The sequence below is a fragment of the Argiope bruennichi genome, chromosome X2 (genome assembly GCF_947563725.1).
Source record: "Argiope bruennichi chromosome X2, qqArgBrue1.1, whole genome shotgun sequence".
In the NCBI taxonomy this organism is placed as follows: Eukaryota; Metazoa; Arthropoda; class Arachnida; order Araneae; family Araneidae; genus Argiope; species Argiope bruennichi.
This window is the reverse complement of record NC_079163.1, coordinates 120,170,302-120,195,046: the sequence shown is the minus strand read 5'-3', so window position 1 is coordinate 120,195,046 and position 24,745 is coordinate 120,170,302. Positions and strand designations below refer to the sequence as shown.

General features: G+C 30.3%; 2 protein-coding genes across 5 annotated transcripts in view; one reads left to right on the top strand and one right to left on the bottom strand.

Moving 5' to 3' along the window:
- The window catches only part of LOC129960360 (uracil-DNA glycosylase-like), a 148,891-nt gene extending 124,925 nt beyond the window's left edge, over window positions 1-23,966 (top strand). Inside the window, exons 1-10 of one of the 4 annotated variants that reach the window (XM_056073764.1) lie at window positions 1,726-1,880; window positions 3,067-3,178; window positions 7,260-7,383; window positions 10,263-10,436; window positions 12,149-12,244; window positions 20,731-20,785; window positions 22,691-22,733; window positions 23,243-23,331; window positions 23,437-23,615; window positions 23,710-23,966. In XM_056073764.1, the coding sequence (XP_055929739.1) occupies window positions 7,309-7,383; window positions 10,263-10,436; window positions 12,149-12,244; window positions 20,731-20,785; window positions 22,691-22,733; window positions 23,243-23,331; window positions 23,437-23,615; window positions 23,710-23,853 (855 nt within the window). In that variant the 5' untranslated portion in view covers window positions 1,726-1,880; window positions 3,067-3,178; window positions 7,260-7,308 and the 3' untranslated portion in view covers window positions 23,854-23,966. Of the gene's footprint in view, window positions 1-1,724; window positions 1,881-3,066; window positions 3,179-7,259; window positions 7,384-10,262; window positions 10,437-12,148; window positions 12,245-20,730; window positions 20,786-22,690; window positions 22,734-23,242; window positions 23,332-23,436; window positions 23,616-23,709 lie in introns of those variants that run through there. The other 3 variants (XM_056073765.1, XM_056073762.1, XM_056073763.1) reach the window with 3 other exon arrangements.
- Window positions 534-1,103, bottom strand: LOC129959861 (uncharacterized). The gene has a single exon (XM_056072754.1). The coding sequence runs from the start codon at window positions 1,101-1,103 to the stop codon at window positions 534-536; it is 570 nt and encodes a 189-aa protein (XP_055928729.1).
- Window positions 23,967-24,745: the final 779 nt, after the last annotated feature.

Below are 24,745 nucleotides of genomic sequence, written 5' to 3'. Positions count from 1 at the left end.
AGGTTTTGCATAAACAGAAGAACCAAAAGTTTCAATATGATGCATAACAGAATGTTTTACTGTTTGGTTTGCACATGGAGCTTCAACAATATTAGGAAAATCATTCAATAACTTTGAAAAATCATCATTACAAAATACAGATTTTACAGAATGAACATCAGTATTATTAAGAATAGCATGAGCATTTATATGTGTATACATATCATTTAAACGACGATTTCTTAAATCAGGTTGCAAATTAAAATAATGAAGAAAATCTGCACCAATAATTGCAATTTTAATATCACAAACATAAAAAGGACAAACAAATTGTTTTCTTAAACCTAAATCTAAAGATAATAACTTTTGTTTATAAACATTTATGATAGAACCATTTGCTGCAAAGAATTTTTGAATCGGAATACACAGTTTATCATTTCTAGTCGCAGGAATCAAACAACAATCACTGCCAGTGTCAACGAGAAAATTTACATTTGATTTTCTATCGCGAACAAAAAGGCGACGAGAACTACTAGGCGAGGCGTATGTCGCCGCTACTCCTTGCCGTTGTGGTTTGGCTGATAATTGCAAGGCGGAATGCATTTATGCGCTTTGGAGTCGTACTTCCGATGATACCAACAGATATCATCACTACTAGCAGGGCTTTTCTGTCGAAAACGAGGTTGGCGATTCCGTGAATGACTTCTGGAATGGCGACGCATCTGTGTAATTTCTTTACGCAACATTTTAATTTCTGATAACAGTTCAGAATCAGCTGTAGCAGTTAAATTCGAAACAGCACTTACCTGGATTGGTGTTATATCCAGTATTTTGTTAGTTATTTCAGAGGCTTTTTGAGATGTCAAAGGTTGTATTGAGGCAAGAATCGATTGCACATTTGATGGCAGTTGCTGATGAAATAATTCCAGTAAAAGAGAATAGGCAATATTGTGACTTTCGGCACGTCTTTGCATAATTCTTAACAGCTCGGACGGCTTTCTGTCGTGCAACTGCTCTCCAGCCAATAACTTACGAATTTCCTGGGATTTCGATTCTCCGCATCGGGAAATGATCTCAGATTTAAGTTGGCTGAAAGGGTCAGTTGCATCTGGCGAAAGAATCATATCGCTCACAGTTATCGCGATTCAAGGTGCTCACGCAGTAGTTGAATTTAGTGCGAGAAGCTGTAATTGGCTTTGGAATAGCCAATTCAAATGTTGACTCCATCATCGTAAACCAGAGGGAAGTGTCGGACGGAATGAAGTTAGGCATCTTCACCGCTGAGATTTCCTCCATCATGAAGTGCGCTTTCGTTTCAAAGCGAAACTTAGTAAGATAATATTAAACAATGTAAATCAAAAGAGATGCGAGATTTCTTATCCGGGTCACCATTGTGGTGATGTTCATGTAGAGTGTTGTATAAAGCATTTCATCGCTATTAGAAAAATAAACTCTTTATTACACTAACAACTATCGGAACATCACTGCTTAGCGCACGTATACACAGAACGGGATTCCCCGGGCGAAGTATTAACATAGATTGTATTAGGGAAAGTAGATTGGTAGCGCTTTAGAATGACATGAATAAAAGATGGCGCTACGATCACTACAATACAAGAGTATGGCGATAGGCTATCATAATGAATGCATCGGCATTTTCCGATTTGTTTTGCCCGACTCAGATTTTACTGAACACATGAAAAGAGAAACGACACTTTATACTAACTTTACAAATACTTCAAAAAGTATTTGTTATTCCTCTGCTTTGGTGGTTCTGTGGATATATTCCATCGGAAGTGAAATGAAATGAATTTCCCGCCAGAATTTATTGTGAATTCCAAACAGAAGTGGAGAAGTTAATTAAAGTTTTAGTCAATTTATCTATTCATAGGATTCTTTGTGTGAGTTTTTTTTTTTTTTTTTCGCTCCTTTTTGCTGTACTTCAGTTTAAAAGAAAGATTTCTTTACTTCAATATAGAAATGAATTTCCGAATAAGATTATTTTTTAAAAAACAGATGTCGCTTTATTGACATGTTTTTGTGTTTTTCTGTAGATGTCAACAGGCTGTCATTCTATTTTGCGTTAATCTATTCGATTGATTTGATTTGATTTGGAGTATTTTGGCATAAGTAACATCTTCCTTTCGACCTCTTCAGTTATCCTTATTCCAATTGTAGTGCTTCTCGAAGAATAATTTGATATGAACATTTAAATTTACTAGTTGAAGATTGAAATCGTAAAATAACTTAAAGCGACATTATCTAAACAATAATTTCATTCATAAGATCAATATATTAATTTTTAGTAATCATATAATATTTCTTATGTTGTGCTGGTAAATTCTGCTCTTTATATACAGAGAAGCCTTTCAGTATTACCTTTCTAAGAAATACTTTTTAACCTTGACTTTTTACTGATATGCCTGAAATGATCTCTCTATTCTAGAAATGGTCTATTGTAAAATTTTATCTTCAAAAATATAAGCTAATATTTCTTATTGTAGGTAATAAATTAGTTTTAAAAGTTATTTCATATGAATAATTATATTTTGAATGCATTTCTTAAACTTATATTCTCCAATAGAATAAAAAAATTAAACTTAAAGTAGTTTGTATTATAAACACCAAAAATGAACATGTTGGGAATTACAAGAAATTTTTCACACTAGCAGCCTCTTCATACACTTTTTTTTTTTTATTTGGGGAATAACGAGAGTATTTATTGTGCTTTTCACATTATACAGCATTGTTCATTCGGTACTTGATAATATGTGAAAAACATTTCAATTTTTGACTAGCATACATATATTGTTACCTCTTAGTCTCCAAATAAAGTCAGGCTGGTGTGATAATCCGGTTTAATTCAGCTATATTTGATAGTGATTTTTTTATGAATTTTTTACATTAATATTGTACAAAACAGAATGCCATTTTTTTTATTTTTTTTTTTATCAATTGTACTATTTGTCTTATTTCACTCACTTAAGCAAGAAATATATAATTCAATGCCTAGATTTGCTTATGCTCTATTTATGCTAATATAAGGTATGTCAAAAATTATTATTCAGTTAATTTCTTTTATTTTAGCAGAGAATTTACTTGCAGTCTGAAATACTTCTTCACTGAATGGAAAATACGATTTTGACATTCTTTCTCTTTAAAATGATCTTGTCAAATGTATACCCGATACATTATCTAGGTATTAGTATTATTAATAATTTTTCCTAGTCCTAAATCATTAATTTAATGTCTTGATGGCAAGGCAATATTGGTATTTTGATGAATTGCAGCAGATTCCTTTCTTGGCCTATTACCACTAGGCTGAGAGTGAGCTAAAAGCATGCTGTTAAAAAGAACTTTACTTTTGCATTTGATAAGTTAATAAGTTTTAAAGATTGCAAATTCTATGAATGATAAAATATTAGAATAATATTAATATCTGCAGACATGATGCGCTGAAGATCTTTCATGCATTACTTCATTAACTGCCTTGCATAATTTAAAAGAAAAAAAAAGAAAATTATGAACATTCAAAAATTTCTGACTGTTCACCCCCCCCCCCCATCTTTTATTGACATTTCAAATTAAATATAAAAGCTGGATATTTTAGTTTTATTTTGAAAATCAAAAATGTATGCATCATGAAATTTCAATTAAAATTTATTTCTGGATACAAACTGAAAAAATATATAATTGTATTTAGAGAGCGTTAATGCTGCTACTACTAAAACACAGATGAACTTAACCAAATAAGTAAAAATACTAGGTCAATATTAGCAATTCTTAGTTTTTTCCTTTTTGATTACTAATATTGACGGTATTTTTACTGATTTGGATAGTTTTATTTTGAATACTTTACCTTTCATTATTTTATCATGAATTATGTCTCGGCTAAATATCAAAACTATTTTCTAATACTCATGATTTAATTTTCAGGAACATAGTTTCCTGTTTTCTGGTTTACTTCTTGCATCAAAAAAACTTACTGTCTTCACTCTTTACTGATATACTTTTATTGAAAGATTTTAAAATTGGTACAATGTCCAGTTATGCTGTTGTTGAACGTTCATTACTTTCATTAGAGTCATAAAGTTAAAATATTTCTTCTCACAAAAGTCCAAATATTATAATTCTCAAGTCCTTGCTTTTCATGCAAAAATTTAAAAAAAAAAAAAAAAAAAAAAAAAAAAAAAAACTATCTTTTATGAGTTTTGTTATATTTTATTCAACACAAAACAACCAATTATGCAAGCTTTTGCCTTTACAAGACTTCAATTTTTTCTAACTTTATTAAAACCGTTTTCATTAAAAAAAAATCTTGGCAATAAAAGTTTATTAGAAACCTACTTTCCTTTTAAATATAATGAATTAAATCTTTAATAAGCACTTCCTGGTAACTGTTCTCAGGGCATATGCCCTATTTACCCCATCCTAATTACGTCACTGACTGAAATACACAAAGTGTAGGCAAACAGTTTAGTTATTTATGTGTTGCTCTCTAAAATCTTTACTATGTCTACTAAAGCACCTGAAATACTTTTCATAATTAATTATTGAACAGCACTTTTGTGGAAGCATTTAGATTTAGTCAATATACTAAATTCAGAAAGATGGTAGACATTTCTTGATAGGGGCAAGACATCTCTGACTGGAGGAAGTATCATTTTTCTAATTTATCACCTAAGTAATGCACAGTAATTAATTTCATATTTAAAAGAAACCAGTTAAGTTTTTAATTGCTAATTATTACTAATAAAAAATAATTATTTGTAATTAATAATTATTGTAATTGTAATAATTCACTGTTTGTATAGTGTTGGAGTAATGAGAATCATATCTAAATGATGTTTAATAATAGAAAATAAAGAATCAATTTGTCGCCTTTGGCACTTAGCTGTTTGCCTGAGATCTGTATATTTAAAATGAAAAATCAGTCCTTAAGATATAACCACTGGAACCAATTCTAACAATTTTTATTTCACATGAAAGTTAATGACACCTAGATGCATCATCAGTGATCCCTTGTAATCAATCATTTTTAAGTCTTGAGAGAAATCTTAGAAATTCATTTCATTGTACATTATATGTGGGAGAATAGAATGAAATAGAATCTTCCACTCATCCATTAAATAAAATATCTACTGAATCGATTTCATCAAATTCTGTTTCATATGAAATCTTATGATTATTGATATGTCACCATGGATCACCTGCCATTTTCAAAGGATATCATAAAATAAAGCTGAGACATGGGCCATACAACAACTGCATCGATTTTAGCAGATTTCATTGCCAAATAATTAACTGCTACCTCAAAAGTTTGGCTGGAGAACCAAAATGCTCTTCTGTTATAGTTAGGAGAGCACTTTCTTCAATAACAAATATTTTATCAAAATTGTCTTGCATGACTATATTAAATACCATTAATGATATTGTTGAAGGCAACTAGTATTAATAAGATAAATTTTGTCATGTCAAACAACTTTAATGAACTACATCTTATCACAACATGGGTTTAATAAAAATGTTATTACTATTGTATAAATAAAATCTGCACAATAATGATAGCCTTGATAATGAAAATTGGCAGAATTGGATGAGTTGTTGAGACTTAAGATTAAATCAAAGCTTTATTTTGTAATGCCTCTTGAAATGGAGAAGAAGGGAGTAGGCAATCATTGATGACATATTGAGGAGTCAAGGATTCATATGAAATAAAAGAGAATTTTTGAAATGGGAACAATGGTTATGTTTGCGAACTGTGTCAAGGTATTTCCTCTTTGAAAATGTGCAGTAATATAACTTTTTTTTTTCACTTGAAAATGAAGAGTGAAGTAGGGTATAGAAGACAATTAAACATAATGAATTTTCAAAATTGATTGAAGTAATTAGGCCTGAAAAACTGTCTTGGATTGCTCCCATTGACAAGGTGTCATGAGATAGTGTTCTTTTATTTTCTCAAAATATTGAAAGAGGGATGGTAAGCAACCATTGAAGTTATATCCAGAGGATATGAATTTTCATGTGAAACAAAAATTGATGAAAATGGGCCAGTAGTTGCGACTGATTCGTGCATTTTATTTATTATTTTAAATTCATAGATAACATAAAATAAAATGTACTGAACTAATATTGTACACGAATTTTCATAATATTTAAATCTTATTGAAATATGCAAAATGTAGACAAAAGATTTAGTTAGTTCTATATCATACATAATGTATTACCCTTTAGCATATGCTATGTTAACTGAAATAATTTAAACGCTTTTCGTAAGTAATAGGTTATTTAATAGCATTTTCATGAATGTAGTTAGATTTAATTAACATAGTAATTTAATAAATTGTTTTTAAACACCTTTTAATTAGCATACAAAGAAATGGAATTCTTTTAATTATTTTTTAATCTTTATTTATTATATATTATAAATATTATAGATTCATGAAATAAAATTTTCCTCCAATTCACTATCTGGTGTCTGCATTTTTTAGAATCAAAATTAATTGATTAAATGATAAATTCTCTGAATATTAAACTAATGTAATTGGATTTACGCAAACATACAAAATTTGAAAATCAGCACATCAGCAAGTGAATGAAATAGCAATTACAAAATTTCATCATTACAAATATAGAGGAAAAATTAAATAAAGGTTTAAATATGGAGGAAAAATCAAATAAAGGTGAATTCACTCCTTTAAAGATTTTTTTCTAAAAAAAAAAAAAAAAAAAAAGTGTATTGTAAGCATTTTGTTGTAATATAGTAGATTTGTCTTAAAGTTTAATGATATTTTTTTCTCTGTCTAATATTGTAATGAATATTTTTTGTACTTTTCTAAGCATTAGGTTTGATTTTAGCTGAAAGTTGAAGATTTATGTTTACTTTTGATGAGACATTATAAATATTATTTCTGATGAAAGATAAATTTAAATAAATTGTCAATATTTACAAATAGTCTGAAATTATCAGAAATATATACTTTTTTCAAAATCATTAGGAAAATGAAATATATTTTAAAAAAACTTTAGTATTGATTTATTTATTCTGATAACTGTTTATTTGTTGCAGCGTATTCTGGAATTTTTTGTAATAATGATTGGCTCAAATATATTACACTTGTTATGGGATATTTTAATATAGCATTACTAGTCGAAGCATAAATGTGATTAATTCTTAAATATTCTTAGTTTTAGGATTTCAAATGCAATATAAAATTGGAAATCAGTTCTTAGAATTACTGAACTGTAATTTCTGATGTCTTTTTGTTTTGAATTTTTAGATTTTCGTGCTAAGATTTGTGTTAGTAAAAGAAAGCTTTAGTTGCCAGTATGTCTCAGAAACTGATTTCATCCTACTTAACATCACCAACTAGTCGTAAAAGAAAGCGTGATGAGAGCGAAGATGTAAGTTTTTGCTGAATGATGTTTACTCTCTTTTTGAATTATTAAAATTTTGTTTCAAAGTGTGTGTGTATACACATAAATAAATAGGGGCTTCAGCTATTAATTTCTTAAATATTTGCTTATATTCATATATTTACCTTTTTTTTTTTTTTTGCTGAAAATACTGCATTGTATTGAAATGAAAATGAATTCATAAAACTATTGTGCAATAATAATTGAAATAAATAATAATAGAAAAAAATTCAAGGTTGTAATGCCGTCGGTAGAGCCTAGAAAACCAGAATAACACAGAATTTAAAAATCGACTAAAAAAAACCCGGCCAAGTGCAGGGAGATTTTGTAAATTTTCATAAAACCCAAGAAATGCATGGAAATTTAAGTTTCTTAGTTAATTTTTCCCCATCTAAAAAATTCTGATCTCTAAAGATTGCAAGAATAAAACATCATAGTCATCATTTCCAAAAACGAAGCGATACCATTCGCAGTTATATAATGTAGGAACTTGTACCTTTTGTACTCTCCCCCTCTTTTTTCTGTATAGTTCAGTCCAGTTTCGATTCATGCAGCGGTTGTTCTTTTTCCATATGATTCCCAAATTGCAGCTAATGAGCATGCCTGAGACTTCTGTAATTCTATGAAAGATCAGAATATATTTCTCTGGCAGAAATACCAATATTCAATCTGTGGATGCATTATTATTGTATTTAGTCACTCACATGTGAGTTTATTGAATGGTTTATCATTTGAGAAATTGTGAGCTTATTCAGAGTAATATATAGAATTTTTTTTAAAACAATCAGCTGCTCAAAATCGGTATTTAATACAAATTGGACGAATAAAAAAAAGTGATTTTGCAGAAAGGATTTGGAATGTCCCACAAAATTCATTTGTTGCATACTGCTCGCTTTGTAAAAAAATAATAAGCTTAAGTAATATAGGGAAACATGTGCTTATTCGTTATGCCAAAAAAGGGAAACAAAATTTTGTGTCAGTTCAAAAATGTCATAATTAATATTAGACTTTATATCTAAAAGAATGAAGGAGAAGTTGATATGTCAAGTCCGAAAATGTCACATTTAATGTCTGAAAATAAACTGGTAAGAATAATTTAAAATTGAATTTTTATAGGCATTAAAACTTGATGTGTCACATAAGTTCACTGAAAGTGAAATAGCTAAAAAAAAATGTATGTTAAACTGTACAAAAATGCCGTACTTTGTTAAGAATTAGCTCCATAAATCTAATAGCTCAAAAGTGTGCAGAAATTGATATCCCAATACATGAATTGGCAAAAATGAATAAAAAAAGTAATTTTGATTTGTAATCTTTTTGTTTGTTTGTTAAATAATCATTAAATTATTTGCATCCTGATAGCAAAATTGTTTTGTACTTTATTTCACACGAGTCCCTAATTTTGTGTGACTTACAATTAAAGAGCATAAATATATATAAAAGGCACAAATACATAGAGGAAATACATCCTTCCCCCTTAAAAATATATTGTCTTGCTCAATTTTAGATAATAAATGATGAGAAATTGGCTTTTTTTAAATGTAAATATAAACCTTCTTTTGATATGCTATTTCGAATAATGTTAAATTGTTGCTTCCAGTCCATGCTTTTTCCACTCCTTAAAATAATATTACATTATAACTAACACATGAATGATATTCACGCATTTCTTTACATCTTTACTGTATGTACAGGAAAATACAGTAAATTGTTTTCGAGATTTGAGTGCCAACCCTGATATTGTTTATTCTCACTGAAAATTTCAAGAAAGGTAATTTTATTTTAGACTATTTTGAAAATTCATTGAAGCCATTGGTTGAAATAAGATATCAGTTAGGAATTAGAAAAAGGCTTTGCAATCAGCCCTGACTATGAAATTAACAATCATAATTGAAAAATTGGTATTTTTATATGCAGTTTAACATTGAATTATTAAGTGGTGCTAAATTGTGGGCTAATATATTGTGGAAATCAAAATGAAAGTAAACTATTCACTTATATTGGTGGTCACGTTAGACTTCTACTTCAAGCAATAAGATAGGTTCTACTAGCAGTAGTTTTAACCAACATAAGCTATCAGATTTCCCCTTTATTTTAGGTTCTTTGCTCATAGACTGTACTAATTACTCTAAACCAAATAGGATAGCCAAAAATTGCATAGAAAATAATCTACAATGGGATAAATTGTCTGGAGCTTTTGGTAAACATGAGATTTGAATTGAATTTTCATAGAATATGAGAGACATTACCAAACAATAAGAGAGCTGTGTGTTGTTTTCTATCCAAAAGAGGTTTAAAATATGGATGCTAACTGTTACGACTTTGAAACTTTATTTAATTACCTGAATGCTCATCATTGAAAACTTAAACTTTTCTACTATTTATTGTTGATTATATATATAGTATGCAAGATGATGATTTTCCTAAGTGGAAAAAGTCCATCAATCTAGACTATATCAATTTGATTTCCATCTTTTTAATCAGGAATTTTTAATTTCTATTTATGTGCATGAAGTTAGTTTCAAGATACAACTATGGTCATTGGGGGGGAGGGGGTGAATTCTGAGACCCTGCATTAAGTTTCTACTATGGCAGTATTTCCCCTTTCCTTGTATTAACATGTAAAAATTTCTTTTACTTATTTTTTTATGAAAGTAGTAATATTAATTTTTTGTAAAACAAAAATTATTAATTTGGACTGAAAAAGTGTCATGAAATATAGTATGTCTTGAGATAATAAAAGTATATATATACATGTATTCTGATGTGAGAGGATGCAAGACAGTTATTATGTATCATTGATTATAATTTTAAAAAAAACACTTATGATTTATGTGAATATTGTTTTTATTTTTTATTTATTTTAGCAGGAAAAATTGGATGGTAGTAAAAATGCAGAAAATTTAAAACCAAGTATTGTTGCAAATCAAAGAGCTATAATAGTTGAGCTGGCGAAGAAGAATCCAGCTTTAGGTGCTAATATTGGATTGACTTGGTTTAAGGCTTTAGAAGAAGAATTCTCCAAAGATTACTTTACAGAAGTATTAATTCCTTTTGATATACTTGCATGTGATATTTCTAATTTATGATATTATGTACCATTAGCTTATTTATTCATGTGCATTACTTTTCTTCTATTATCATTGTACATACTTATGCCTTTATATTTTGACTATTTTACAATTTTAAATTTACTACAATAATTACTCATATTTGGAAGTTGATTTCTCTAAATTATTCAAAGTATTTATATAATATATATATATTCCTTGGTGGATTTTTGATTTAATTGTTCCAGTTATTTCAATAATTTCTTGTTAATTTTTATAAATGATATGATCTTGATTGCACTTATGCTTTTTAAATGACCTTAATTCTGCATAAAAAAATGAAAAAAAATCTGTTGATTTAAAAGTTGCTGAATTGTATGCCAATAAAATCGTCTATGATTAAAAATTTACATGCATAGACTTTATTTTATTGCCATCGCTAATATTACTACCCATTTTTTCTCTGATCTTATGTTTTAGAACTATTGCTTCGATATCAATGCAAAAGGCTTAAATTTATTAATCTTTTATCTCTGAAATATGATTATAATATTTTAGTTCCCTCAAAGTATGAATGTATGTGCAAACTGTCATGTGATCTTCCTTGTCACAAAAATTGTCATTTGATTTGAAATGAAACTTATAAATTTGACAAGGGAGTAGTATGTACTAGAAATACATTTTCTTCTTTAAATCTTTTTGATAAAATTATCATTATATATATATTTCATTTTTATTTTCTCTCTCTCTCTCTCTCTCTCTCTCTTTGGGTTAAATTCAACAGGTTTTAATTATGATTAAAAAGGTGATCAAAAATTAAATTATTGGTTGAAAAAACAACAGTTTTAAACTGAAAGGAAATTTTACAATTTTATTATTGTACATTTGCACTCAAAGTATACCAGATTTGCTTGAGCCAAAATTAACCTCATGTGTTTCTTTTGTGGGGAAAGACTATAAAAATTATGTGTAGGCTTTTATGCTATTGATAAAAGTTTGTCTTCCTTCCTCTCTGCTATTTATTTTGTTTTATTATATTTTAATTGACAGTGGTTGTTAATCAATTTGTTTGCAAGAATCCTAATGAATACTATATAGTTCATCATAATGAAGAAGCATCAAATGATGGGCTGGTATCTTGCATAAGAATAATTCACTCAATTTTCTAGTGTATGTGTATTGTTTTACTATTTGAAGCTGACTATCACTTGGACAATCTACCTCAAAGTTGAGGTTTCGACATTTGTTTCTCACATTCCTTTCTAACTGTCACAAATATGTGCTGACTCATTTGACATTTACCTACCGTTTAACAAGTTGATGTGATTCGAATTTGGAACTTTTTATTGGAACCTTGTATGTGTTGGTGGTTTAGTTAAGCTAATGATGACTAAATCAAAGCTTATTTTTTTATTCTGTATTTATAAGACTTAATTAGAAACACTGACCCTTTGCAGCCATGCAATTTGGGGGATGAACCAGTGAATAGCACAATTTCATGTACAGCTGTCCTCAAAAGGTTCAATCAATTTACTTTTTACAAGTGCTTTTCCTCCCCTCATTTGTATTACTATACTCTGAACATTCTGTAAATGGCATATAAAAAATCTCTGAAAGATATGTTTTAAAATTTCTTTTTGAGAATTCCAATATTTATGTATGAATTATTTCTTAATTTAATCATTGTAATTTTGCCTTTACAGCTTGGAAAATTTTTATTTAGAGAACGGTGTTCTTACTGTATATATCCACCAGAAAATTATGTTTATTCATGGACAAATGCTGTAAAAATACAGGAGGTAAGTTTTTCTTGATTTATTTTTATTATAACATTTGTGCCTTTAAATATTAAGAAAATGTTTAAAGAATACAGCAATTCCATTTGTTCTGAAATAAAGGTGCATATGGATTTTTCAAAGGTTTTTGATATAAAATTATTAATTCAATTTATTAATTTTGCTTTGTTTAATACTTTTCACTCTTAGCAGTCTTTCCAATTTTAAGGTTCCCGGGATTCTTTAGTCCCTTGAAGTTTATTCTCACATACTGGGGTGTTTGTGAGAATAAACTCCTGAATTCCGGGGATTTTGAACTTCGATACCCGGAAATTCCGGGGATCGTCGTTCAAAAGGAAGTAGGAATAATAATGAATTATTTATTTTGATCTGGGTAATTTTGTTTGCTTTGAAAGCAGAAAACGCAAGGTCAGCGTGTGTAGTGAAAACTTTTCCTTTCTTTCTCCAAAGGCAGTGATAATGCGTGAAAAGGGGGACAAAACTTCTTTTTTGTTCTTTCCTTATTGCGAGTTATGACTCATTCCCCCGATTCTCGGACATTCTCTTCTGGATTATTTTCGGCAAGTAGGCGCGGCAGAAAAAAAAGGGAGAGACTTCGTTCGACCAGATGTGCGATCACGTGACTCTGGGTTCAAAGGTCTTATCTCTCCTGGCGTGGCGCCAATAAGTAGAGAAGGGGGATTTTTCGCCGTATTAGCTATTTGTCATTGATCGCTTCGCATTTTTTTTTTTTTTTTTTTCTCCGCTGTGTAAAATTTTCGTTTCATTTATTGATGCACGTGTAAATTTTTCGTTTCGTTTATTGAAATATTTTTTTATTTATGTACGCAAGAGAATTTCACTATGAAATTTCTCGATATAAATAGTGATATTATACAATTAGAAGAAGGTGTCCGGAATGCATTTAGGTGGAATTGGATTGAACGGAGAGATGGTAATGGGGATACCATCGGCACATGGTGCAAGAAAATAAACGTTGCTGGACAAGCATATTGTGTTTTTTGTTACTCACTGCTGAAGTATGGTGTGGAAGGATTCAAGGCTTTCACAAATCATTCTAAAACTGTGACGCACATAAAATATTCAAAGTGCATTAGACATTCAATGACTTTAAGTAATTATGCTAATTCAAAAAATACTGATGACTTACTGGAGACTGATGCTCGGCCATTGGATATAGTGACAAGAAAAGCACGCCAAGAGGTATTAATAACTTCGTTTATCGCCGAGAATTCTCTTTCTTTCAATGTAGCTCCCAATTTAATTGAACTCTGCAAGCAGTTGAGCCGCGATCAGACGGCACTAAACTCGTTGGAAATGTCCAGGACTACTGCATGTTATAAGATGAAATATGAAATATGGGCTCGCAAAAACTATTAAGGAAAATATCATTAAAACTTTAAAGGAGACTCCATTTTCTCTAAATTTGGATGAAAGTACTAGCGATGCAGAGAATTTTAAAATTTTCATTAAAAACCAACAAACTACAGATTTTTAAAAAAATTCTTAGGGCTTTATTTTATTTTTTCACACCTATTAAATGCTGATCTCCTTAAACATTGCTAGAATAAAAGATCGTAGTCTAGCTCTAAAAACCGAGCAACATCATTTGCGACTGTTGAACTGCCAGTGCTCTTCTCTTTTCTTTTGCATGAATCAGTCCTATTTCCAAGACGGGGGGGGGGTGATACTTGAATAGTGATTACAGCTATTCTTGAATACTAGTCGAATTGCTGAAGCTGAAAAAAAAATCCACTTATTTAGTAGAGTTTTTATTTTTGTGATAAATTCTACAAAAAATATACATTTCAATGCATGTCTGAAAGTTTTGCTATAGTAAAATCTGTATCTTGTTTATATTGAAAAACATTGGAGTATTATGTGAAAAGTTAATGATTTATTTGCTTCTGTCACAAAGCATAAATTTCCCCTGCTTGTTTAAAATGGCGAATATCCAATTTGAAATTTTCCTGAAATAGCTAAAAAATGAATGCAGCTTGATTCATTTATTGAAAAAAATTCATTTAGATGATTTCTATTGTATTTGATGTGATAGAGTTTTTAAATTGTAGACATGTTAGTATTCTCTATGACTATATATAATTTTAATCTTTTCAAAAATTATTTATAAATTGATTTATTAGTCTACAGAAATTTTAATTATATTTTAGTAGTACAACTTTGCAGTGAATTTGAGGGGAAAAAAAATTCATTTTAAGATTCCATTATATATATGATAATAATTAATGACTTAAATGTAAAAAGGACAGTTAAAATAAAAAACTACGAAATGATTTAATTTCTCTTCCATAATGAAATATGTTGATGTATAATATGCTTAAATACGATGGATTAATGTAGATACAGGTCTAAAATACCGCTTTTACACATTAGAAAAAATTAAATATGCATCGGAAAGAAGATACCAAAATGGATGATTCTAATTTGCTACTTTTATTTTATTTATGATAGAATTTTTTTCTAAAATTGTTTGAATGGCGAAATTAAAATTTTGTGAACTTTTTAATAAATATTTAAAAATACTTTGAGAAGTCCTTCTGCCGATTGCAGTTGATTTCATAAAAAAGAACGAAAGAAATACTTTCTCCATAGTTTAACTATACGTTTGAAAATTGTAGGTGGCGTGTATACGGAACCCTTAAGTACAAGAAAAAAAATTAATGACTTTTAAATATTTTACAATATTTGAGTGATATTTTTCTCTCAGCAGGTCTTGTAATGTTAAGGAAGACGAGATAAAAAACGAACACGATAAAAAATTTATAGCCGAACATTCATATGACGAACATTAAAATTAACGTGGCATCTATTGCATACTACATTTTCGCCAAATATGAGATGTTTGTGGGTAAAGCGGAAACAAGTCATTCTGACATCCATTTCGTGCATAGGAAGAACAGCCCACAAACTAGTGTCAGAACATAATCTAATTTATTATTAACTTGTAGATCCTATAGCTTTTGCCAGATGATTATTTTCAAAGAGCCTCATAATGACGTAAATTGGAAATCCTATACCTAAAAAACGTTGTCGCAGATTTTGCAGCTGAATGTCTTTTCATTCCCAAAAATGCCGACATGATTCAGAACCAAACTAATAAAAGCCATCATTTTGCAGGAGACGTAAAGTGAACAAAATTTTAACAATTGGATACATCCGACTTCGGTTATGAGGAAGTGTTTCCAAAGCACTCATAATATTGGTATAAATAATAAATTTACGCTGAGTATAAGATTAAAGTTTCTGTAGAGCGTGGGAGATTGCTACCAACTCGACAGCAGGTACAGAACAGCAATTGTGGAGACGGTGACGCAGTGTATCAGATGAAATATGATGCCGCAACGATCATGACCATCTGATTTTGTGGGATCCATGAAAATTGGCACAAAAATAGAATATGAATAGCGATGATATAGAAAGAGCTATTGGAAAATAACAGGAATTGTTGAGGATTTATCGAATCCAGTAAGGGGTCAACAGCTTTAATATGAATATCGTTAAGGTCCGAATCATTCATGCGAATTTTGGCTCTCTCACAAAATGCAAGGGCATTATAGAGTCGTCAAAGACCAACTAGTAGTGACATTTGGTCTAATGGATGCTTTAGAACAGATTTTGTTCAAAAATGAAATAAAGAGGACAATTTCTTACGTTTTAAATAGAGAAGAAGATGGTGATAAATAGCTTTAAGATTTTCTGCTGGAGAAGTACGGAACTTACCGGAGCAAATACGAAAAGCCGAGTGGTGAATGGTATCCAGTCTTTGCAAAACGTTTTAGCAGGCAGAACCATATACCATACACCATAATCGATTCGAAAAAGAATTACTGCTTGCCAAATACGGTGTGGGGAGGTGCTATCGGCACTTCAAAATTTTTTGGTGAAATTTCAAAATATTTAAACCCTTCTCAGGCTTTTTCCGCAGGTATAAAATTAGCTGAAGGAAGGCGAGTTTTTCGTCGAAAATCACTCCCTAAAGCCGTATTTCATTCACCACAGAAATAGGGATATTTCTAATGTGAAGAATAAGGTCCTGATGAATGTTTCTCTTTCGGCAAAAGTACACACAGTGATTCTTCACAATCGAAATATTATGCCCATTATATTCGCACCATGGCTACCAGTTTATTACATGTTGCGGTTGCTACTCTATTCGACTCATGTGACTACCTTGGCTCAGATCTGCAAATCGGCAACATAGTGTCCCACAAACAGATGGAGGCAAAAAGTTAAGAATTTGGCTAAGATGGGCAATAAAAAGTGACACTAAGGACACTTCCTTGTGAAATTTCCTTACCTTAAATAAAATGATTAGAATGAAAGTTGCCTACACGAAATCGAAAAGTTCGATGGAATAAAAAGTTTTGTAAAAATATGGTTAAATTTCCCCTAAAACAAAGTTAAATAGTGTTGAAGGAATGCCGTAGCGCCATGCAAGGTCGTAATTTTTTTCGTATGTCAAAGAATATGGATAAAAGATAGTTCCTGCTAACAAATGCGTTACGAATTTGTATATCCAGTAATACGAGGTTATGAGAAGTAGCTCGACCTCTTTGGAAATCACTCTGCATCGAAAAGGTGCATCCTCGTTTTCCTAATTCGTGGATTTGACGAACATTGGCTATGTACTCGAAGGTCTTACAAAGACACTTCGTAAAAGCAATCTGCCTCTTGTGCAGAGGATTGTACGGATCTTTTCCAGGTTTTGGGAGTGGAATCAAGATAGCTTCATGCCACTATGAAAAGTACTTCTGCTCAGTCTAAATTCTAATAACAGATACAGATTGGAAAAGGAAGTTGTATTCAAATGGCGAAACCTGCTATATGTTGTATCTTCTATCTGGCCTGTGACTGCTATCCTCGGGTTTGAGACAAGGCCATTTCTATTTCAAACATCCTGAATTCATAGTCGTGAGAAAAGGTTCTTCTGGCATTAAACACAAAAGTAACCTTTCTGCGCCATTCTTAATTGCTAGAAAATCAGAACTTTCAGAATCTATTACAGAACTTGTGGGAATGCTTGGCCGAGAATATTGACTACATTTAATAGGACGGAATGCATCTTACTTCCTGTACTTAAAACAGAAATAGAGGACTTACAATAATTCCCATTAGCAGCTTTTACCTTTTTCCACAAAAGTTATTTGGAAGTAAAGCATATAATGAATGCAAAATTAATCCATGATTCCCTCTGGCTATGACGAGAAATGCGACGAGCTAGAAAAGCAATAAAATTCTCTGTCCTAAGGTACCTTCGAAATTTATTACAAAGTCTTTTTTGATTCTTATGATTGTCGCGGCAGGCTTCATTCCACAACGGCGTACGGAGTTCGTTATCTCATCATTTTGAACATTTTTGACGGATGCTGCTTTCAGTGATGTATTACAAACGAATGACTGAAATTTTCCCGAACTAGAACACTGATTGAATTGACTGACAATAGATTATTGTTGGTTCATTCGAACGCAGCTGGAATGGACAAGTTTATGGTAAATGTGAGATATTGCAGTTAAAACGGTACATTTGGTATACAAACGTTAAGTTTTAACGCAATTTGATTTTGCCATTTCACCAGAGTTTCAGGCGCTTGTAGCTCGGTTTTAAATCTATGTATCCTGATAAAAATTGTGTTATCTTACAGAATTTGCCTGCTCTTTTACGTGATTATTTATGTTTAGATTTGTCAGAATTATTTTTTTAATTTGGATTTTTCCCCGATTGGCAGTACCTTGCAAATCACTTGCCATACCTTGCAAATGGTAAGATATAGGAAAGGGTTGCCATAATGTTTTATGATCCATATGGGTTCTTCTATCAAACTTTTTCATTTGGCTGATTAGGCCAAACTCACCATGCATATGCTTTTTGCAGTCTCCTCCATTTTGTAGCCTTCGTGGGGGATATATTGTCTGTCCAACATATTTTAATAGATTTATTTCCAACAGATATTGGTTGAAGTACCTACATTCAGACAGTTTTATCTTTTTCTTAAGAGAAAACCCATATTTTAATATCTTTGTGTACTTGAAGGACATCCGTTTTTTGCTTTATTTAATCTTTCATCAGGAAAAATTCAGAGTTAATACATCATTGAAAAACAAGAAATAGAAACTCCAATATACGAGTACATGGTTCAGTTTTAGTTATTGAATATAACTCTAAATTTGCATAAATACCGATTTATTTAACCATTTTATATATGTTACGGCAAACCCCGAAGTTCGGCCAGTTCTCGAATTGAACGACCAGTTCGCGTTTTGGCCAAGAAGTGTGGCCAAAGTCCGAAGTACTTGTAATTAATATTGTTTATTCTACTTTGGCTAGCCATTTCGCGAAGTGGCTGGGAATCCTTGGCCAAAGCCCGATGTGATAATGGTAGATTGACCGGTGGGTGGCACATTAAACAGAATTCTTAAAAATAAGTAAACTTGATTAAGTAATAATAATAAGTAATTCTTGAGTACTTCATGTTCTTATAATAGCTCCGAGTACAACAGACTTAAATTTGCGAAATGCATGTACTTACTTTTTGAATACGTACAGGGATTCGAATATGAGTATGTGTTTTTCTAAATCTGTAGAAATTATGCAAACCTAAATTTTTAAAAAGAAATCTCGAATGACATGGTTGGACACAGAGGAATTCGAACACAGACCGTTCGATCTGCAGCCCGATGCGCTATCAACTAGGCTAGACTAGACTAAGAGCGATGTATTCCAAGAAATGTTTTACGGGTGATCGTCAGTTTCTAAAATTTTCTAAATTACATTCTTTTCTGAAATATCAATTCATAAAATACGAATTTTTTACAAGGAAAAAAAACAATATTAAGAGTAAATTAAAATAATGACATTTATGTATAAAATATAAATAAGGATATGTTGTAGGTGAAATTCGACAAATGGTGCGAACAAAGAAATGTCTTTAAATAATATTAACAAGAAAACTATTGTTCCTTCATATTTGTTTTAATTAGGCGTTATATTTGCTACTTGCCTTTGCAAAAAATTTCATATTTTTTTAAGCAATATTTCGGGAGACAATGTGATCTGGGATCTTTAACATTTGGAGCAGAAAAAGACTAACGATTACCCCTAAAGGTAGTTGAGTACTCAATTTGCCTTTGTATTCATACAAGATACGCAACGCATTTGCTCAAGATATAATTCGTCATTTTGAAGAGCGCAGATCTAATCTTCTTCGCGCTATCACGTTGTTACAGCATATACTTTCCCTGAATAATTTCTATTATGGCTTTAATATGAGAACAGAATAACATGAGATAATATTTTTATATATAAAAAGCTTATTTTTAACTCAGAGGTGTCACTTATATTTGAACTCGTTTCTGAAACAATTCTACTTTAAAATAAAACAGTACACAGAAGTATCCATTCTTAAATACTTCATTTTTAACAATGTGTAAAACAATCTGCTCTTGATTTCTTTCTTCCTACTTTGAATGATCGTCCCAAGCCACTTCGCGAATTGGCCGGCCAAGGCCAGAAATGAAAAGAAGATCCGACATTGGCCGATAAGTTTACAGCAACGTTGGCCAAAACGCGAACTGGCGGATTTCGTGCTTTGACCGTAACATATATAACAAATTAACTTCAGAAATGTTCATTTTATTTTCTAATGAAAGAAGGATAAATTCTAAGGATTATTACATTCACCATAAAAAAATAATACACTATTGACCACTCACAAGTTAACCGATATTTTTACAGCTTCAGCATGAAATTGATGGTCAACAATGTGTTAACTACACTATAGACCATTGTCTCTAAATGATCCTTATCTTATTTTTAATTAAATTTAAATCTTCTTTTACCAATTGTTTCTTTTTTTTCCCCATTATCTGAAAAATAATTATTTCTGTTATGAAATTAGCTTATTTTTCGTTCTTTTATCTTTCAGCAGTATGAAATAATTTATTCGGGCTTTTAAAATTTGTTTCTTATCTTTCAAAAACTAGATACCTATAAAACTTCAAAACATATGGGGATTTTATAAGGCTATTTCTTAATGGTGTGTCTAAAATAATGGAGTTAATATTTTTCAGGAATATTACTAACCAAAATAAAATGTGCATATGTCTTTTTATATTTTTAATGAGTTCTTCTATGAAATAGATTTCGTGTAAATCTACATAACATTTGAAAATTTTCAATATTAAATGCTCATTATTTCACAATCTCAACAGCAAACGAAAATTTACGATTTATTTTACATATAAGGAAATTTAATGGGAAAATTTCAACTCCATGTTAAGAGAAACTGCACATTTAAACGTTTCTGCTTGGAAGGAGAAAATGAAAAATTTGTTTTAAGGATTTTTGTAAACTGTCAGCATAAGTATATGTATGACTTGAATACTTTTGTCTCTATTTAATAATTAATTTTATCAGACTATTTTCTATTTTAAAAGATGAATTTTCATTGCTTTGCATTTGTCTTTTGCAGGTTAAAGTTGTTATTTTAGGTCAGGACCCATACCATGGACCCAACCAAGCTCATGGTAAGAAAGCCCACATGCCTTTATTTGGTACTAGTCACCTTTGGCTACCAGCTGGTTCGCCATGGATATTGGTTATATTTAATATCAGTTAATACATTTGTATATAACTTCATGCCCCTGACTATAGAAGTGTCAGACATTAAAGCTATATTATTTCAATTGTTTTGCACATGTTCTGTTCTTAGTGTGCATGTACCTGTCTAATGGGGGCCATATATATATATATATATATATATATAAACGCACGTTATATATATAACGTCAACTTATCATTGAATGGCAATAATCCAATGTAAACAAAGCGTCATGCAATCGGTTAACTGCTTCATTGAACGTTTTTACAGCTGCTCTTGATTCAACATTTCGCTTAACTAATGGTAATATAAATTTTAGAATGAAAGCTTACCATGTCACTGCTTTCATTTAGAGGGAAGATGTGAAAGAAAGCAAGATTATTGAAATAGACGTCAAAGTTTAGTCGTGCGCAAAAATATGCTTATCCATCGCCAGTTGACTTGACCCTGGAAGTTGATGTTCATATCTTCCGAAAATATTATATCTGAAAAGTAATTTTTGCACCTTTTTTAAATTAAAAAAATTTAAATGATATCAATTTTATTTCTATACATTTTTAAAATTTACTTTGGTTTCAGTCTAAAGTAAAGTTACAATAAAATTCAAACTCATCCATGAAAGCACTCAATCACGTGTCTTTGCCAGTTTTAAAATTAAGATTTAAAAAAATGCCTTCTTTGTACATTACTTTCGAAATAGGATTTTCACTTCTGCTTTTTATTGATATACAGTTATTGAATATATAACCGCTTATCATTTAGTATATACAATTTTTAACATGCACTCTTGTCATTTGTAGTACACTGATTCAATTAAATACATATCTTTTAGTTGTATCAAATAGCGTGTTTATTTTTTTTTAAACCAGAGGAGTGCCCCCCCCCCTCAAAATTTTCTCTCGTACTCTGTAATAAAGGTGTTCTCCCAGAGAAAACCTTGCATAGCATTGGCGTACAATTGTTACGAAATATTAACCTTTGGAATACGAAATAAACTTGAATGCAGCATTTTTTCTGTACCTGTTATGTGATACTTAGCGAGTTTTTTTACGATTAATCCTTGCTATGCGGTTAATACTATCCATAAATAGAATTTCTATTTTGGGCGCGTTTTCCCCAACCGATTGAAATAAAAATGTGACACATAATTCCACTTGGAGTCTTAAATTGGCATACCAAATTTGATATATTTAGGCCACTGCATTTTTAAGTTATCATTTGTACTGTTTCTGAAAATACTGATCTACAAAGGCCAAATCTTTTGTTGAATTTGACAAAAAATGTGGTAGGTGCTCTATAGATTAAATCCGTGTACTGAATTTCATCTATTTAGCTGTCTTCGTTGAGCTGCTTCATCTATTTAGCTATAATTAGCGTGTTAACCTATATTAGCACAGTTAGATAGACAGACCTCCTCTGAATGGGTTTTGCTCAAAAGTTGATAGATATCTACAAATTTTTTGTAAAGACCATATTCCAAATATCATCTGTCTAACTCAACGCGTTTTTGAGTTATCTTTCTCAGATTGACAAATATTTTTCAGTGTGTTTTTCGAATTCAGAGAGTTCTAAAACGTGGAGACTCATCAAAAGCTGGAGTTCTAATTTTTTGATGATCACAATACTTTCTCTATAAATTGTATTCTTGAAAGTCAATAAATGCCATATTTCAGCTTAATTTTTAATTAAAATTTCAAAAATTCTTTATGCACATACCTACCTTTGAAGAGCTGTTAGTCAAACAGCCAACAGACGTGTTCAACTTTTTTATTAGTAGCTATATGTTAAATTATTTATATATAATAGTATATATATATATTCCCTCTCTTAGGTTTAGCATTTAGCGTTCGAAAAGGAGTAGTAGTTCCTAAAAGGTAAGAATGTTTTCGTATGTTTACTATGTACAAATCGGAATTATTTTCTATATTATCTCTTAACGTATCCTCCCCTCCCCCCTTCTTTTCTCCCTCAAAACTTAAAAGCATTCCTTTGTAAACAGATTTTTAATTATTTTGTTCTCTTTACGAATTATTCGAAAAGCTGTTATAAAAATTAAAGAAAATTAGTTTGTGTTCTCATTATATTATGGCTTGTCCTTCAAAATGTCAATTATTTTGAATCTTGCTAAACTAAACCAATTTTTGTAAATTCTATATAATTTAATCTTATATTCCGTACTTTTTAAAATTATTGAATGGTAATATTTTAATTACGATATTACTATTTTTCATAAGAAATGTCTGAATTGCGAATCGCTGAAAGATTTACATAATTCATTTCTATATTTTTTTACAAGATTCTGTGCCACGTTTTAATAAGCTTTTTTTCTATGCTTTTTTTTTAATTCAGATTTAACTGATGATTTTTAAATAATGTATTGCAGTTTGGGAAACATTTATAAGGAACTTTCCAGTGATATACAAGGATTTAAACCTCCATCACATGGCTATCTTTATGGATGGGCTTTGCAAGGTTAGTATTATTCATTACCGGTAAGGATTTATAAATATGTTTAATTAATATAGTATGTCCATATAAAATATATTTAGGTAAAGATACCTTTCCTTTTGTTTTTAGGGGTGTTATTGCTCAATGCCTGCCTGACTGTTAGAATGCATTGCCCAAACTCTCATCAAAACAAAGGTTGGGAGAACTTAACAGATGCTGTAATTCGATGGATAAATAATAATTTATCAAATGTAGTTTTCTTGCTTTGGGGTGGAAATGCTCAAAGAAAATCTGAATTGATTAATAAGGTTAGACTCATTTACTTGTTAATTCTCTTTATGTACACTATTATATATATTTTTGCTATTATTGGCATAAGATTTTTGTTTTTCTATCCAACAGAAAAATCATCTTATCCTTGCTGCAGCTCATCCATCTCCCCTTTCCGCACATAGAGGATTCTTTGGGTGCCGCCATTTTTCACGAACAAATGAATATTTGCAGGAACATAATAAGAAACCTATTGATTGGGCCTACTTACCTTAGAGACTATAACCTACCTAAGAAATATTTTTATGTGATAAAATGTGAATCTTAAAATGCCAATTTTATTTCTTGTCATTGTTAATTAAGCTATTTTAAATAGCTTTCTTTTATATAAGTGCAATCGTTTGTAACTTCATTTTCATTAAAGATACTTTTATTTCATCTTAAACAATTGTTTTTGTTTTTTACCTCTATTCCCCTTCAGAATTTAGTCAATCATTATTTTTGTTTTTGACTGGTTTGTGTATGAATTTCTGGGCTTCCATTCAACAAGAATGATGCTGAACCATCTTAAAAATCAGATTATGCAGCAGAATTGAGATAGATAGTATTTTAAATTGAGTTTTATTCAGTTTATTTATTGAGTTCAGAAAGAATACAAAAACCTTTAACGAAATTGAAGCAATTATTATTTTAGTTATTATTTATTGAGTTCAAGAAAGAATACCAAAACCTTCAACGAAATATAAGCAAATATTTATTTCAAATAAATTTGAAATTAGAATTTATTTAAGGGTTTCAGTCCTAGTAAGTCCCTTGTAATTTCAACATCATTCATTAAAATAACTTTATTTAGATACTTCTTGCTTCTAATTATCAATAACAATCTACTGTTTTAATTTAACAATTTTGTGAAATTGTCACTTGCAGAAGCGTATCAACATATGCAATTTTGCTTAAAAATTGTACAAAATAGTTCTTTTCCTATATCATGTATTTGAAATTATTTAACTTCATTTACATCAACTATTACAATAAAATTTAGTTTAGTACTTTTTTTTCTCCTTCGAAATGAAACAATTTGAAATGATTATTTCAGTGATATTATCCATCATTTATACACTGTCACAAAATTAGAAGGTGTGAATTACTTAATTTAGTTATTGTATTC